Below are 16,768 nucleotides of genomic sequence, written 5' to 3'. Positions count from 1 at the left end.
CAAAATACCAGCCTCAGCTCATGTTAACGTGATATTTTATTGATTGTTTCTTCACTTTAACCCCCTCCAGCGAGGTCAGAGGTCAGTAGAGATTCTGTGTCTTGCTTCAGGACACTGCAGCAGAGCGGATGTTCGACTTGAACCCGGGTCGTCCTGTTTGAAGGATGGTCTCTTTAGCTCCAACACACGCAAAGGAGATGCTCCCAAAATGCTGAGCTGTGAACCCTGCACATGGAAAACACCACCGAAGAACAAACAGACAGACAGAGAAGCGATGCGGCTGAGATGGGATTACCTCCTCGGCCGGGATGCCTATCGTTGTCGCTGCTACGTCAGACGACCGGGAACCAACATCCATCTGGAACGCGTTAGGACAGCGGTGACACACTGCATGATGGGATAATCCCTGAGAAATTAGAAAGAGAATAGCAAAGGGGAGGGGAAGGGAGGAGGGGAGGATAAAAGAAAAGGAATTGAAACAGAGAGGAGACAAGAATCTGGGATGGGGATCCGGAAAAAGAAATTAGATTCGTGTGACAATAGAGAAAAACACAGGGTGGAGTAGCAAAAGAACACAATGCATGTAGGTGTAACAGCCATGTGGAAGGAAGAACAACAAGGAAAGTAGGTTAGGCCAGTGGTTCCCAAACTGGGGTCTAGGGATCACTACGGGTCCTTGATAGGGTTATAGGGAGGTCCCAAGCACTGTTACTTAATTCATTACAAAGCAACTTATTTGGAGAATGTATTATGACTGTTCTGATTGGAGGTTTCACTCACTCCGTCTCCACATCTACAGTATAAGCAGACAATGATTGACTGGGACAAAACCTTTATTAAGTAGGGGTGAGTGGTCTAAAGTGTCTCTACTTTGGGGCCCTTTACATTGACAGTTTCCCTGGGTTTGGCGTATCAATCTAGAGCTCACTTTGTTTGTGTAAGGACACTCTGATTTCATTGAGCACTAATACTAGAAAATTGATAATAATTACACAATCTTCAAAGAGCACTCTCATTGAAGATTGTTAGTAGTAGTAGTTTCTGTTTTGTACTAGAAGAACACCTTTGATTTTTACCAGGAAAAAAAACAAACCATTATGCTTGGCCATGTCTTCTTTTGCGCACAAGAAATAATTCTTTTCAGCATTACGTTTTTTAAGGCATTCATTTACAGTTCAAATTTTACATTCCATGTAAGTCTATGCAACCTTAATCGACTCAAAAGGAGCAGGTATCTGTGACAAAGCAAAAGTACAGACTGCTGACAGAGAAAGCATTGCAAGGCAGCTGGTTGAAAGGGAACAGATACACGTAGCAGTGGTGCATACGTTCCAGTAGATGGCAGTCTTTTGTTACATTTGGCTCTTGGAATGGCTCAACCTGTGCTGATTGGAAGAGCATCCCTGGGGGTTGAAATTGAAACTAAGGCGCTCATTTAGAATGAAAACAAATTTAAAACCAGTCACCGCTGAGGAAGTCTGAATAGATGGATAAAATAAACTGATCACGCTCAACAAGATGTACGCAGCATGTAAAGGCCAAAACCCCTCTGATAGGTGGTTGAGGCACAGGAAGTGGCGAGGCGGGGAGGGAGGAGGCACAGACTAGAGAGGAAGTTCCTGAAAAGGTACGGATGATTTTTTTACCATGGGTGAGACGAGGAAATGGAGAAAGAAGGGGGAACTGTGGGAAAAATAAACCGACAGGCAGAAAAACAGAGATAAATGACGAGAGGAGTGTTTGTATGAGTGACAATGTGTGTGTGTGGGTGTGTGTGTGGGTGGGGTGGAGCAGGGTGGGGTGTCGGAGGCGTAGCAGGTGGAAGACATGGTGGAGGCAGAGACAGAGGAGGACGTGGCAGTAGGGCAGTGATTTAATTAGCACCCTCTACCCCCTCCAGCCCCTCACTCATAGCATCAATAATGCATGGCCCCTTGTTTCCACTGCCATAATTAATCCTCTCTTACTATAATTAAAAGCCAAAAATCCCACAAGATGGTTCAGCTTGGCCGGGCACGGGTTGGGCTGGCACGGGAACTGATGAAAAACTCCAGAGCCGTACACACCCTGTGGACTGACAGATCGACAGACACACACACACACACACACACACACACACAGAGAGAGAGACTGACAGACAGACAGAGATGTTGACAGAGAGATCAATAGCCAAACCAACTCCAACACAGGCAGAGTGAATGAGGCATGAAGGCAAGCTGAAGTACACAGATAGATACTGTAGCAGAGATGTAAAGCAATCCAATACACAGAGAATGTGACCAGACATGCGGACAAATTAAATGAATGGATCTGACAGCTTGACGGCGTGAACCGGTCCTTGAATATAGAATTACACTTGTTTGTGAATGAGTGAGAGAGAGAGAGAGTGAGGGAAGAGCGAGCGAGCAAGTGGGGAAACACAAATCTATACACACACACACACACACACACACACACACACATACTTACACAGGCATCCTGCTCCCAGATGAAGTTCGTATCCACTGCAGCCAAGCCAGAAGAGAGGGAGAGGTGGAGCTCTCTGATGCTGCAATTAGGACCACACTGTCTGGGCGAGCAAACAAGAATGAATATTTCAGTCCGGAGATCTCCATGGGCACTTATGGTGGGGGCCTGGCACACCTACAGGCACACACACACACATAATACACACACACACACATAATACACACACACACACACACACACACACAGCTTACCAGAGCTGCCAGATTTATTCACCTCCCAATCACAGATGCCACAATTATCACATCAGTATCACTGCATAAACGATGCCAACTGTTATGTTCATTGAACTATATTGTACATGGTTTATAATATCAGTATAAATATGTATCAATAGGACCGGTTGTTGTGTGTGTGTGTGTGTGTGTGTGTGTGTGTGTGTGTGTAGCCAATGGTTTCTTCTTCGGTGAAATAGCTACACCGAGCATCCGAGCTTGGCCACACGCCAAGGAACAACACAGTTGGTGGAGCAGAGGTCACATCTCATATGCAACCTAAATTTCATCCCCCACTCTCTCCCTCTCTCTCTCTCTCTCTCTCTCCCTCTCTCTCTCTCTCTCAGACATACACACTCACCTCGGACTGTCACCTCTTCAGCTCTTTCGGGGTTTTAGATGTTTCCTCTGAAGCTCCAGTGCGCACATCCTCTCTGTCCCAGTCACACACAGGACGTACAGTAGGAGCACTCCCTCTGGTGTGGGTTCATTGTTGATGCTCCACATAGCCCTCCTCCTGCCCCGCCGTCCTCGGCCCCATCTCCACTTGATTTATCGCTCTAAAATACCACTGCACTAATTAGTCAAGTAATTAATTAATAGGCATTTGCATTTGTGCATATGCAATTAGGGGGCTGGAGAGAGGCGAGTGCAGATGGGGTCCGGGAGTCTGGTGGGGGGTGGGGGTGGGCCTGTGTGTGTGTGTATGTGTGTGTGTGTGTGTGTGTGTGTGTGTGTGTGTGTGTGTCTGTGTGTATGCGCTTTATTTCATATTTTTGATTTGTGCCAGTGGAACTTTGTAATTCTTCCAGGAAGGCGAGTGACGTGCAGGTCATCACCTCGCATGATGACAAAGATAAGGAGGTGTGGCTCGGTGACTTTGGAAGGCTATTGGGTGTCATTTGGGTGTCATTTGACCGTAGAGGGAAAGAGTGATGGAGAATGTGACATCTTAAAGGGAAAGGGCTTCAATTTTGCATTCCGATTGCATATGTTTACCCTACGAAAAAGGACGGCAGGTGGCCCTTACTCGAGACTAATCCGCGTACAAACAAGATGCAAAGTCATTCTAAAATATCATAATTCCGAACAAGCTCTCCTCCGGCGCCTCCATATCAGATCAAAGCCTCTCTGATTGGAGTCGCCTTGTGCCCGACGCTGGCTAAAGCCGTGCTGTTGACATTTAGCATTTATTTTGGCAAGGTGACCTGAAGGTTGTGTGGGACTTGTTGAGAAGCATCAGCCCCCCATGGCCACAGCCGTCCCATCCTCAGCCCCCCGGTGCAGCTGAGGTAGGATAGGGCACAGATTTGGCTGGCGGTGGAGCTTGATGCCCCTCCACCCCCCCTCCCAACCTCACCACGGTTTGGGGTAGTGCCAGGTTACCGTCCCCTCGTCCCATAAGGGATGAGACACATTAGTGAATGTGCAGCATCACGGCTCCCTAGCCACAGCTGCCACACTGCTGGTGACCCCAGGGATGACCCCGCACCCCCCCCGAACACCCCACCCCTCCACAGTGGTGGACGCGGAGGAGATATAGGGGTGATCCAGGCCCAAGGACATGACGAGCCTCCATCAGCTATTTCTCAGCCTGCGGGTCCCTGTTTCCTCAGCCCGATGGGTCTCTTCTGTGTGCCAAGTTGGACTTGGTGGTCATCGAGCTCATTTCTCCCACATTAACTCCACTAATGTTGGCTAAATAGAGAGATCTCGGCGCTGGGATGGACACAAAGCAGTGAGGCGGACATACTGGAGGAACCAGGACGCTGGTGGCAAGGAATTCATAGTCTTGCATCTACGCCGCTGATGTGCCAACACGCCTCCTCCTAAATCTTGGGCACCTCTGCCAGCTCCTACCATCACCAGTCCCCTGTCATCTCAGCTAACCCCCCTCCTCCTCCTCCTCCATTTTTCATCCCGTCCCTGGTGGGGCTGCACACCTGGGTCTCGCTCCCTCTCTCTCTGCTTTCCTCTCTGTATGTCTCTATGTCTCTCTCTCTCTCTCTCCCTTTCTGACACTCGCCCCTGCAGGCGCCTCTCACTCAGCATTGCACAGTGGAAACACCAGCAGCGCGCCGGCAGCCTCGCACGCTCAGACCCACCTACCAGTAAACATCTGATCTCCACTCTCACCACCACACAAGAGCCGGTCCACACACTCAAACAGAAGCCTATATAATATTGGATCTTTTGTCTGACTCTTTGGCGAGTGGGTCTGCTGTGCCCGTTGGAGTCAGAACAAATCACAATTGGTTTTGGTTGTCGTTCCTCTGAATACATTGCAGCATAATTTGATCCAATTAGGTAAATAAATAAACAATATGCCTTCTGTTCCACGGCCTTAATGCACTTATAATGCATCCCCATCCCCCCACCCCTCCTCATAACCAGGGATGTAGTGGAGGATAAACACACCTAAACTCAGTTTACCCACCTTTTATTTGCTCAATAGAGTTACCTGCCTATTTAAGCTGACATATGTTTTAAATTTGAAGTACATATCATAGTAAGTCATATCAAACTGATAAGTCACATGAAGATAGGGTATTTTAAGGAGGGGGGAGTATAAATTAATGCTTAAGTATAGTTGGTTTTATAGTGGTGGTTGTTTAGTTTATCCACCTTTGTATTTAACTGCATTATGATCATGCATATATAACACTAAAGCACTTTATGGCTTAGAGACACTGGTGGACCCTGACGAGTAATCACTGTAATATTCCTATTGGGAGTTACAGTGTCTGTGGTACTCAGCAGTGAGATTCTACATTGACCTTATCTTAGCCTACTTTGTGGTATTTTTACCTCATATGGCATCACAATAATATTCCTACAGGGACTTGTATTGCTGTGATATTTGCACAGCATTCCTCTAAAACTGTATTATCCCATTACTGTAGGGAGTTCGTAAGGGGAACGAGAAAACGCGCAGGTTTGATAAGAAACAGCCTACATCCCTTGAAGCAGCAGCACAGGTCAACAATGATGAGTTTTGTTGTTCCACCATTTTATTTTCTCCCTCTCTTCTGTTTTTTCCTCCTTTTTTCTGGCTGTGTGAGCGCTAGCGCGGTGACAGATGGCGGAGCCCTCCTCCTCCTCCCCCTCCTCCTCCTCCTCCGCCTCCTCCTCCTCCTCCTCCTCTCTCTCTCTCTCTCTCTCTCTCTCTCTCTCTCTCTCTCTCTCTCTCTCTCTCTCCTCTCTCTCTCTCTCTCCCTCTCCCCCCCTCTCTTCCCCCGGGAGGGCAAATCTCTCCGAATGCGGGCGCATGTCAATCACCGGGCTCTCATGTGATGGCTCTTGCCGGTGACGTGCCAGCCATATGGGCGCTGGCATCACAGCCTTAGCTGGTATGTAACCCCGTCCCCGGTAGCTCACGGTTGCCACACACACACACATACACACATACACACACACATACACAGACACACACATACACACAGATACGCATACACCGGCTCCGGTTATTCGAGCGCGCGCGCGGGGGGATAGAACAACCAACACCAACACCACCACCACCAGTGAAAGCCGCGCGCCGCACCTACAGTAACAGGAGCGTTCGTTCGCTCGTTCGCTCGCTCGCGGTCCCCGAAGATGGTCTGAAACTCACGCGCGTTTTTTCCCACCCCCTGTGAAGAGCTCGAGCCGAGGTAAGTTGGAACATAAACAATAACAAAAAAAAATCTAGTCATTTACTGCAGTATTTACTAAAGTGACCATCCGAAAATGATTGGTAAATTAATCTAATAAAGAGGGATTATATTGTATTAATAATGCGAAGGTTATTCCTCAACGTTTTAATGCATGTTTTTTGTTGTTCCAATTGACTTTCTATAGCCTGTTGTTAATTTACACACATTCATAGTTGGAGAGGAGAAAGGCAACTGGCATGGACCCCATATGGAAATCTAACATATTGCCATATAGCCTACTATATGTGATTATATCTGTATCTTATAGTGAAAGAGGTTGACCTGTGTGTTATACGTTTGTATATTCTGGATACATGGTGTGTATGTCGGCTACATCTGGTAGGGTTCACATGCAAAAACGGCCAATTCTTACACATTTAGGCTAATGAGCATACATGGCATTTCCATACATGTCCATTTATTAGACTTCCATATGGGCTTGCACGAGCTCGTCTTTCTCTCATCGCTTCTCTCTCTCTCTCTCTCTCTCTCTCTCTCTCTCTCTCTCTCTCTGTATGCCCTTCAACTTTTAACACCCAAATCTGACTGGATTATAAAACCTAAGATCTAATATCACGCTTGAGTCAAAAGGCAATCGTCTCCAGTCCCGATTCCATTCATTCAGGACCATTAGCAGGGAGCAGTCCCGGGGATGGAGCAGCCTGACAACAGTGCTCAGGCTGTAAATAGATCATATCGGACATTAATTTGATTTAGACATTCCTGCGTCTGGACCTTGAATCAAAGAAACACAGACAATGAACATGCAGGAGACAAGAATGTATAAGGAAGATTTCGCATTCAGCCCAATTGCCACAGCGAAGGATGTCCTCGAGCTTAATGGAAGATTTATTGATGATTTTGTCGATGATTTGCACGTTCAATCTCGGTGCAAATGAAAGGGTGGGACAACGCCATTGACTGTGACAGGCAATGTGCAGCATGATTTATCTCTGTTTGTCTAGTTTTGTCTTCAACAATTTATCTCGACACAACACAATCTATACCAGTTATTTCTTCCATCACAATGCAATGCAATTACAGGATTTTGCAAGATAGGATATTTGTGTTTCACGAGTTGTGTTTTTTATATTTAACGAGGGCTAAAAGGATACAAGCGATTCCCATCTGTAAGGGGTTCCCGCTGACTAAAAAAGTGCTTTGAAATCATGCACTCGTGCATACTGGATTATGTGTGAAATCTATTTCGTGTAAGGTGCACGGTCTGTTAATTAAACGTTGATGTTTTTTTCCTTTTAATTGAGCAAGCCTCCTGAGCCTGAGATTTAAAAACTAGATTTTGCCCCTGGCACACCCCCCGAGATAATTAACCAACCATCACAGCCTACCTTACTATGGGCTGCGAGTCTATCTGCTGCTCCACTATGACAGTAGATGCGAAGTGAAACATGTTGGAGGGGGGAAGCAGTGAAGGCTTATTGAACCTGTCAAAGATCACCTCGTCTCTCTGTAGCCTTTTTCTCTGATGGGCCCCGGACTGCGTTTTCTAATCAGCTGGTAATCAATTTCTTTTCGTTTCTGGATTTATTAATTTGTATGTTTTGCTTATTTGTTTAGTATGAGGCATGGCTCGTTACAGCTATTGGCCTAATGTAATTCTAGGTATTTCAAATAAAGCAAATAAATCAAATAAATAAGAAGAGCTAAAATTTTAAAATTTAGAAAATAACAAGGATGTTTTAGTTTATTATTAGGCTATTATTATTATTAGGCTATATTAACATTACTATTATTATTATTATTATTATTATTGTTATTATTATTCGCCTATTATTATAAAAAAAAATCTATAACCTGACTATTGAGGAAATTATAACTGAAATGAAACTAGTACGGTCCATGACAGCTGACATAGCAGAAATAAAAAAAAAATTCAAACGGTTTAAAGGAGAAGTTGACCTTTCCTCTTGGCTGCAGTGTTTGGGCCTGGACGCTGAAATTGCACTCCAAGCCTTTTTACGGCTTGAGTTAGGATATGTCTATAAGTAGCCTTAATTTAATAATCAGCATGACTTTAAACGGAGCTACAGCCTATCAATTAAATAAAATCCCTTTCGCCCGCTCTGTGGAGAGGTGTATAGTGTGGATGAATAGTGCTGGAATGCAGCCAGGAGTGTATATGGGCGTCAGGAGGAGTGAAAGTGGGGGCCCCCATGGGACCTGTAATGTGGCCCCTGCCGCTGGGACCCGCTGCGCGAGGACGCGACAGGGCACACGGATGACAGCAGGGAATTAAATGGGGATCCGTCTGGCTGTAGCCCAACGCAATGCTTTAGATGGAAAGGCTGATTATTTTTTTATTTCATTTTTTTTTTCGCGCATAACAAATGTTCACTCTTTGTCCTTTAGGCAAAGAGTAAAGGGCCAAGTGTCTCTTATCCATTAGTCCATAACGAAAAGTCACTATAATATTCTTATAATAATAATAATAATTATCCTAAGGGACTTATAGTCTATCTGTAGTGTTCAATAGTGAATTTATAGTGACTTTATAGTAGGCTAATTTATGGTATTTTGATCCCTTATTGTATCACTATAATATTCCTATGTGGACTTATAAGGGGACTGTTGTACTCAACAGTGAGTTTACCTTGTCACTTTATGGTATTTTTTATCGTACCACATGATATTCCTATAGGGCTTCCAGTTTTTGTGACATTTGAATAGCTTAAATTTATAGTTCTTTTTCTTAAGGGGTTGCATTGTTATTATGCAGCTTCGTGTAAACGTGTTCGTGTGCTTGTGAGGCCTCAACCAATCTTTTTTTTTTCTCTTCTCCAGAGCCACAATGTTGACGAGGCTTTTCAGTGACCCCTCGCTGCTTCCCGACGTGCAGAAATACTCCGGCTGGGCGGACGACAGCGAAAGCGAGGACTCCAAGCTCAAGGATGACGACCACGAGGCCCAGGACGACATGGACGAGTCCGATCTGAGGGGAGACAGCCGGACGCACTCCGAGCACGCCGGGGAAGACGACGAGGACGACGAGGTGGAGGAGGAGGACGAAGGAGATGAGGACACAGAGGGGGACAGGCCCAAGAAAAGGGGCCCCAAGAAGCGCAAAATGACCCAGGCCCGAATCGAGCGCTCCAAGGTGCGGCGGCAGAAGGCCAACGCGCGAGAGAGGACCCGCATGCACGATCTGAACTCTGCGCTCGACAATCTGCGTAAAGTGGTGCCCTGCTACTCCAAAACGCAAAAACTCTCCAAAATCGAGACGCTCCGGTTGGCCAAAAACTATATCTGGGCCCTGTCGGAGATATTGCGCTCTGGGAAAAGGCCGGACCTTGTGTCCTACGTCCAGACGCTGTGCAAGGGACTGTCCCAGCCCACGACCAACCTGGTGGCGGGATGCCTGCAGCTGAACTCCCGCAACTTCATCACCGAGCAGCAGTGTCAGGACGGGGGCAGGTACCCGTCCAGCTCGTTCTCCATGCACTCCTACCCGTACCAGTGCGCGCGTCTCTCCAGCCCCCACTGCCAGCCGGGCACGAACTCGCACCCGCTGAGGACGCACGGCTACTGCTCGGCGTACGACTCCCTGTACGGCGGGAGCGGGTCCCCGGAGTATAACAGCCCCGAGTACGAGGGGCCCCTCAGCCCGCCGCTGTGCGTCAATGGCAACTTTTCGCTGAAGCACCAAGGCTCCGCGTCCCCCAACGAGAACGAGAAGGGGTACCACTACTCTATGCATTACTCCGGCCTGCCTGGCTCCAGACCCGCCGGGGCCCACAACCTGGTGTTTGGCTCCTCGGGGGCCCGGAGCGGCATTCACTCTGAAAACGTCCTGCCTTACCACGACATGCACTTACACCACGAACGGGCCCCCGTGTATGATGAACTGAACGCGTTTTTTCACAACTAAGATGTTGATAAAAAAAAAAAAAAAAACTATCGTGCGTCCCCTTGCAATCAACAATCTATCCACAGCACATTTCTTGACAAGCTATACCCGCCAGGACGGAGGCATTCTGGAGAGATGTGTCACTCGTTGTCATTAGTGCTTTCCGTTGAATTCATTCAGTGATATTAATTGTTTTTTGCTATAGCCAGGGGTGTAGTGGAGGGTAAACCCACCTACATTCAGTTTAAACATCTTTTTAATTGCGCAGGAGAGTTTATTCAACTTTTTAGGCTGATAAATCTTTATGGGGTAAATTAATAGTACACAAGGGGTCTTTAAAGGAAGAAAAAAATACAAATGAATGCTTTTCTGAAAATATAATTGATTTTTTTTTCATATTGGTGGTTGTTTGCCCTGTGATGAGGTCATAGATTACCCACCTTTTTATTCACCACTACGTCACTGGCTATAGCTGAACCTTGACATTGTCGATGGGTTTCTAATACTATTTCTGAATTAAAAATAAAATAATGAACAAGCTAATACAAATCACATTTAATCGCCTATACATGTGAGAATTTGAGAGATTGTGATTTTTGAAACTGAAGCTAAAGACATGCAGAGGGAAATGCTGAGCTGAGAAAAATGTGCTAGTCGGGTTGTTTTAGAATAATCTGTTCTCCAGCAAATCAATCGTTTCGCATCTATGCAAAACCCAACCGAGACTACAAAGCGAGGCAACAAGGCCCGGAAAGACTGTCACTCTATGTCTCATCATCACTTTTGCTGCACACACGAGTGCGCGCACGCACACACACATGCGCACACACTCATTCACATTCACACACACACACACACACACACACACACATACACACTTTGAACGGACACCCAACGAAATTGACAATGACTGGGCTGGCCAAAATGTTTTAACATTAAAAAAAATGATCTAAATAAGAGAAAATAAGACTTTTCCCATTTCCTTCTTTATTCTTTCACGTTACTTATTCTTCTAATTGAACCATTGCATTGTATTTTCTTTCAAAATAAATTTTGGTTTAATCTTTTCCAATTGATTTGCTTGATTTGCGACCTACTAAGTTGACTGAGTTTACTATTATTATTATTATTATTATTATTATTATTATTGCTGCACGTATTTATTGTGTTGTTTTTGTAATTAATGTTAATAGTCTATGGAAAAGAAGGGATCCCATGTGTTGCTGAGCATTTTTTCATAAAAATTCAAGTCTTTCAACTTTGTATTCAACCAACTGTGTGGTAAAATAAAATGACAATAAATCAGACTGTGTAACTTGATTATTTATACATATACAGCCTTGGCATCATCAGCAACGTTACCATCCAACATGTAATCATTAAATAGCGTTTGTCTTTACGCTTTTTCCTACACAATCTATGAAAGACCGATAAATATTTTTGATATCGAATTTACATAACTCATTAATTTGTATCAAGCTGGCATTATTCTAACTTAATGCTTTTAGAAAATATTTGGTCGTTTGCACCGTGTCCCTATAGGCCTTAATAGAGGCCAGTGTATGGATTATTGGATTATAAGAGGCTGACCGGCCTGGTGCCACAACCTGCAGGAGTTCCCCAGGCTTCACACCCTCAGGCCCTTTATCTGGAAAACACGGGGAAGGAAGGAAAGTGCAGCAATGCCATCCTCTATAATGAAATATACCGGTGCCAATGCGTCTTATTTGCTTGTCTGAACGCCCAACCAGCCTTTAAAAAATATATGGAGAGATTATAAACTACAGACGTTAAGAAAGTAAACACGTTTGCTCTGGAAACTTGGATTCAGGCAGTGCAAAATTGCATTAGGCCTGTATTTCTGACTGTCTGACACACTAGTACAGGTTAATTAATACTGAGACTACAGGTTAACTGATAACCTACCTGTCACTTCATTTAGGTCAATGCAACAGTATAATAGTGAAGGTTAATATTCACGTTTTCCACTTTTTGAGGAGGGAAAGTCGTTCAGCACCGCGGAGAGCTCCCGGTGTTTCTGCCTGTACGGAGACGCTTTTGGCCCAGCCGGTGTGCGTGTGCTGTCTGTGCTGCTGCTGTAATGGTTTCAGCATTAATTGGAGTTTTTGGTAACAATCCAGCAAACCCCGACATGCACCAGGCTGCCTCCAAAACACTATAGGCGACCTGCAGAATGATGCAACGCCCAAAAGGCTTTTCATTCGTCTCAACACGCTTTACAAGTTGGCGGGATAAAATGAGGAGTTGTTTAGTTTAGTCTAATCGATACGTCATTCAAAATGTATTCACATATATCCCCAAACACACACACACACACACACACACACACACACACACACACACACACACACACACACACACTGACACGCGCCGGCCTGGGTTTCACACCAAGTCTCTCATCAGGTGGAAAAGCACAAGAAGAGGACAGAGCCGATGCGTGACAACAACAAAAATACACAAAGACAGAGAAGAAGAAAGAAAATATCAAAATGATAGAAAATGATAAACACAACGCTACTGTTTTGCCACCACACATGTACCATGCCAACTTCTTTGATGGCTTACAGATTTCTGTGTCAAAAAAAGAATAAAAGAATAAAATTAAGTTAAATTAAAGTGCGTTAAAACGCAATGCAACAGCAGATTGTCCTACTGTATTCTCTATGAGAAAAATACGGTTCCGCTGAAGGTTATAAACCGCAAATATTCGTTTCGTTACGAATTAAATTTTCTCTATCTTTACTCTCCATACTTCGATAATCCATTAAACATCAGAAATAAATTATGAAGTCACCCTGCCACTCCCATTTTATCTCTTGTAACTTTAAACACACACTTCACATGAGAGCAATGCATTTTTAAATGCAGGCCTATTTTTGACAACACTCTGGATTTTAAATGATCTTTGGTCTTATCACGAGCTATTTAAACGAAATAAATCTTTGTGTTTAAAATACACATATATATGTAAACCTTACACACACACACACACGCACACACACACACACACACAAACGTACAGAATTTAAGGAAATGGAGGGATATGAAGACTCCACATGTAGCCTATTTGTTTATTTGAATCCCTGCTTTAATTTCAAAACAGGCATCATAAAATAACTGACGCTCACACAGTCACACACACACACACACACACACACACACACACACACACACACAAACACAGTGCAAGGGGCAGCCGTTGCCACCCCGGCTGGGTTTGGAGCGCTGCCCCGGGACCCATATGTTCCCCAAAATGTCCTGGGTGCTCTCTGCTGTAAGGACACACAGAGGCTCTGGGTGGTGAATGGCGGTGACCAGTATCAATATACCAGCAACATGGACAACGACCGAGACCATCGTTCAGTTTATTTGAAATTTAGACTCGCCGGGTGTCACCTGAGCTTGGCTTAAGGTGTCGTGAATCGCCACACCTCGGCCTGAATCGGTCCCAATTTGATCTTGTAGTTTTGATCATTATAATGGAGAGCAAATATCGAGCAGAAATGCAGGAAATCTATTGTGAAACAATAACTAATAAAGAAAATAAACATCAGGGACCAAAGTTCCCTCTGATAGTTTGGTGACCTACGTCTGACAATTTATCACACTGACCAAAAACAACAGGCTGATAATATTTTGTCAGTCATTGCTTCAATTTGTCCCCGGGAATTTAGTCTCTCTATATGCGGGTTTGGAAGTTTTAGTGGTAAATTAGATTTAGATATTAGATGCAGAGACTTTGCCATAGCTTAGGGTTTAGTAAAAACACACACACTAGCAGAATTCAAAATGTTAAAATCGATACAATTATCAGTAATTACAGTTCAATAGGGTCTACAGTGCAAGACAAAGCTAATTTAATTTTAACGAACATGGATCAATAGCCTACAATTTTTGTTCAGGCTTAATGTCAGTGTAGGAATAATGTTTTAAACCCGGAGCTCACATGCAGGCCTATAGCCCGTGCTGCGGGTTACTGACAGATGAAAGAAAGATGTTAGTAATAGCTTATTTTTATCTCTCACAATCATAGAATTAACTTCTTAAAGGCCTAACAACTAAATCTACTCATACATTTGCATTAAAACGAAAGTTTAAAAAAAAAAATCGACGGAGGCACAAACAGGTAGGCTATTTTCTAAAGCCTAGAGTAGCCTAAGTTTTCTCATACGACTGTTGTAAAATTTCAACATATTTTTCTGGACACTTTTGACCAAAGTACCACACAGTACCAAAAAATGCTTCTTTAGGTTTGTATCATGGCGGGACCTTTTTGGTGCTATAAAGAGAGCTTGAAATGCTTCTAACTCAGCAGCAGTAGCCATTAAAACACCATTTTGAGGACCCACACTGGGTTTTATTCTGATTTAGGCCCCTTTTTGTATTATTTTTATTTTATTCTAACAAATCATAGGGTCCTTTAAGTCATTGCGGTTCTGTATAGAACCACTGCCCTATATTACATAGGAGGCCTACATGTGCCATTTATAGACGCTTTTACCCATGAGTGTTTTCAGCATGTGCGGCCCTACAGTGGGAATCAAACCACTAACCCTGCCACTGTTAGTGCCTTGCTCAACTCAGAGACCCACAGCACCCGAAACCACCCAGTGAACTCTTGAAAAAACCCTTCCTTATCTCGGCCGACACTCCTTTTGTGTTAGACTTTTTCCAAACAGATAGGCCTATATATATTTTGGCCTCATCAGCAAAGAGGGGGAAAAAAGTTGCATGCGTTTCTGGAAGAGTCAGTCCAAGTGAAGCCAGCCAGCAGTGGGAGAGGGCATCTATCAAAATACCCCCCCCCCCCCCCCCCCACCTCCTCCACCTCCTCCTCCTCCTCCTCCTCCTCCACCACCACCTCCACAGTCCGGAGAGAGGGAGGCTGGCAGGCTGGCGGAGGAGAGCCGTGCCAAGTCCCTTAATGTTCCCCAGCAGCAGCACCAGGAGCCCCGGAGAGGACAACCCAGTGTGCGCGCCAGTGTGCCAGTTCACCGGGCCAAAGTGGCACTGCTGGGAGGAGTCGATGTTTCTTTCCTAATTTTTGCAGCATCTGTTCATTATCCAGCACGTTTAAAAACGGGAGCGCTCATCCCGAGTAACCCTTTGCCACACACACACACACACACACACACATACACACACCTACACACACACACAGAGTGAGAGAGATACACACCAGTAAGGCATTTTCGTGATGTGTAGAAGGCCTATGAATATGCATATTTTTGTTATGTTATGTTGTACAGGAGCTCGTGCGTTGGAAGACGCGGGTGTGCTGCATCCTTACAATTAAACTCTGGTTGGGTAATAATCCTTCTTTGGGATGTGATAACCTTGCAACAAATCAGACTAATCCCACCCCCAACCACACACACACACACACACACACACACACACCCCACACACACACACCTAAGCCTTCCACGAGTTTTCAGTTTCAGTCTCAAGTTTATTTTCCATTTACATAATACAGTTTTAAAGTAAAGATGCCAGAATATTGATTTTGGTCTCATTAAAATTCTGTTGCAAAAAAGTTGACTTTGAAATGTTTTTTGGGACTTTGGAAAAAGCAAAACAATTACAACTGGTTTAATAATTAGGACTGGTTTGTTGGTTTGTTAGACAACAGCCTGCATGTTTGATAGCCTGTCTTCTCTCTTTGAAGCCAAGTCAAGACACAGAGGTTTACAAGGCTTTTCTTCTATTACAGCAGCTTCCTCTCAGTCAGAAATAGTGATGACAAGGGGTGTGTGTGTGTGTGTGTGTGTGATGGGAAAGGTTGCGACAAGGTTAACACATCAAAAAAGAGAATATCATACCATTCAGTTAACCAAAAGAATTTAATTGTAAGGATGCACACCTATCTTTCATTAATATCAACACATGACAACACAAAACAATAACATAAATACACACACACACACACACATATAGACACAGGCTACACAAAATGTGTTGATAGCTGTTGACTTTGCATCAGAGATGATAATGAATGTGAAGGAATGTGCAGGTTTTTGTAAATTAAATCAAACCAACAGTTCTCAAATCACCAGATCAACGCCTGAAGTTCACACCTGAATGAGATGAAGAGATGCTTTGCCAGTCAGTTCATATATTCCCTCTGGCTTTACCAAATCATTTCACAGCCTTTGGTGAATTAATCCTATTTTATTTCCCATAATTTTAAACCTCTTACTTTTAACTTGTATTTGTTGTCATTCTGAACTAGCCTTACTTTTAAAAAAAACTTCCAGTGACACTATGTGCTGCACTCAAGATAAAAAGTGAGTGAATGAATCTCGCTGTTTAAATTATCATGTTCATGCCCACTCTTTTTCTCACTCAACTTGGTAGGAAAAAAAAAATCAAGAGTGTTTGTCCGACATAACAGTCAATAGTGCGATTATCAAAATGTCACAAGTACTATGGTGTGAATTCCAATTAAC

The 16,768-nt window shown here is 44.3% G+C and overlaps 1 protein-coding gene across 1 annotated transcript; it reads left to right on the top strand.

Annotated features, from left to right (window-relative positions):
- Positions 1–5,991: 5,991 nt before the first annotated feature.
- Positions 5,992–10,319, top strand: LOC139919947 (neurogenic differentiation factor 2-like). Its single transcript, XM_078284853.1, has 2 exons — positions 5,992–6,095; positions 9,238–10,319. Exon 2 carries the CDS (start codon positions 9,243–9,245, stop codon positions 10,317–10,319), a length of 1,077 nt encoding a protein of 358 aa, XP_078140979.1. The 5' UTR covers positions 5,992–6,095; positions 9,238–9,242.
- The last annotated feature ends 6,449 nt before the right edge of the window (positions 10,320–16,768 follow it).

Source organism: Centroberyx gerrardi, chromosome 7 (genome assembly GCF_048128805.1).
Source record: "Centroberyx gerrardi isolate f3 chromosome 7, fCenGer3.hap1.cur.20231027, whole genome shotgun sequence".
NCBI classification, from domain to species: Eukaryota; Metazoa; Chordata; class Actinopteri; order Beryciformes; family Berycidae; genus Centroberyx; species Centroberyx gerrardi.
This window is presented reverse-complemented; position numbering and strand designations above follow the sequence as displayed.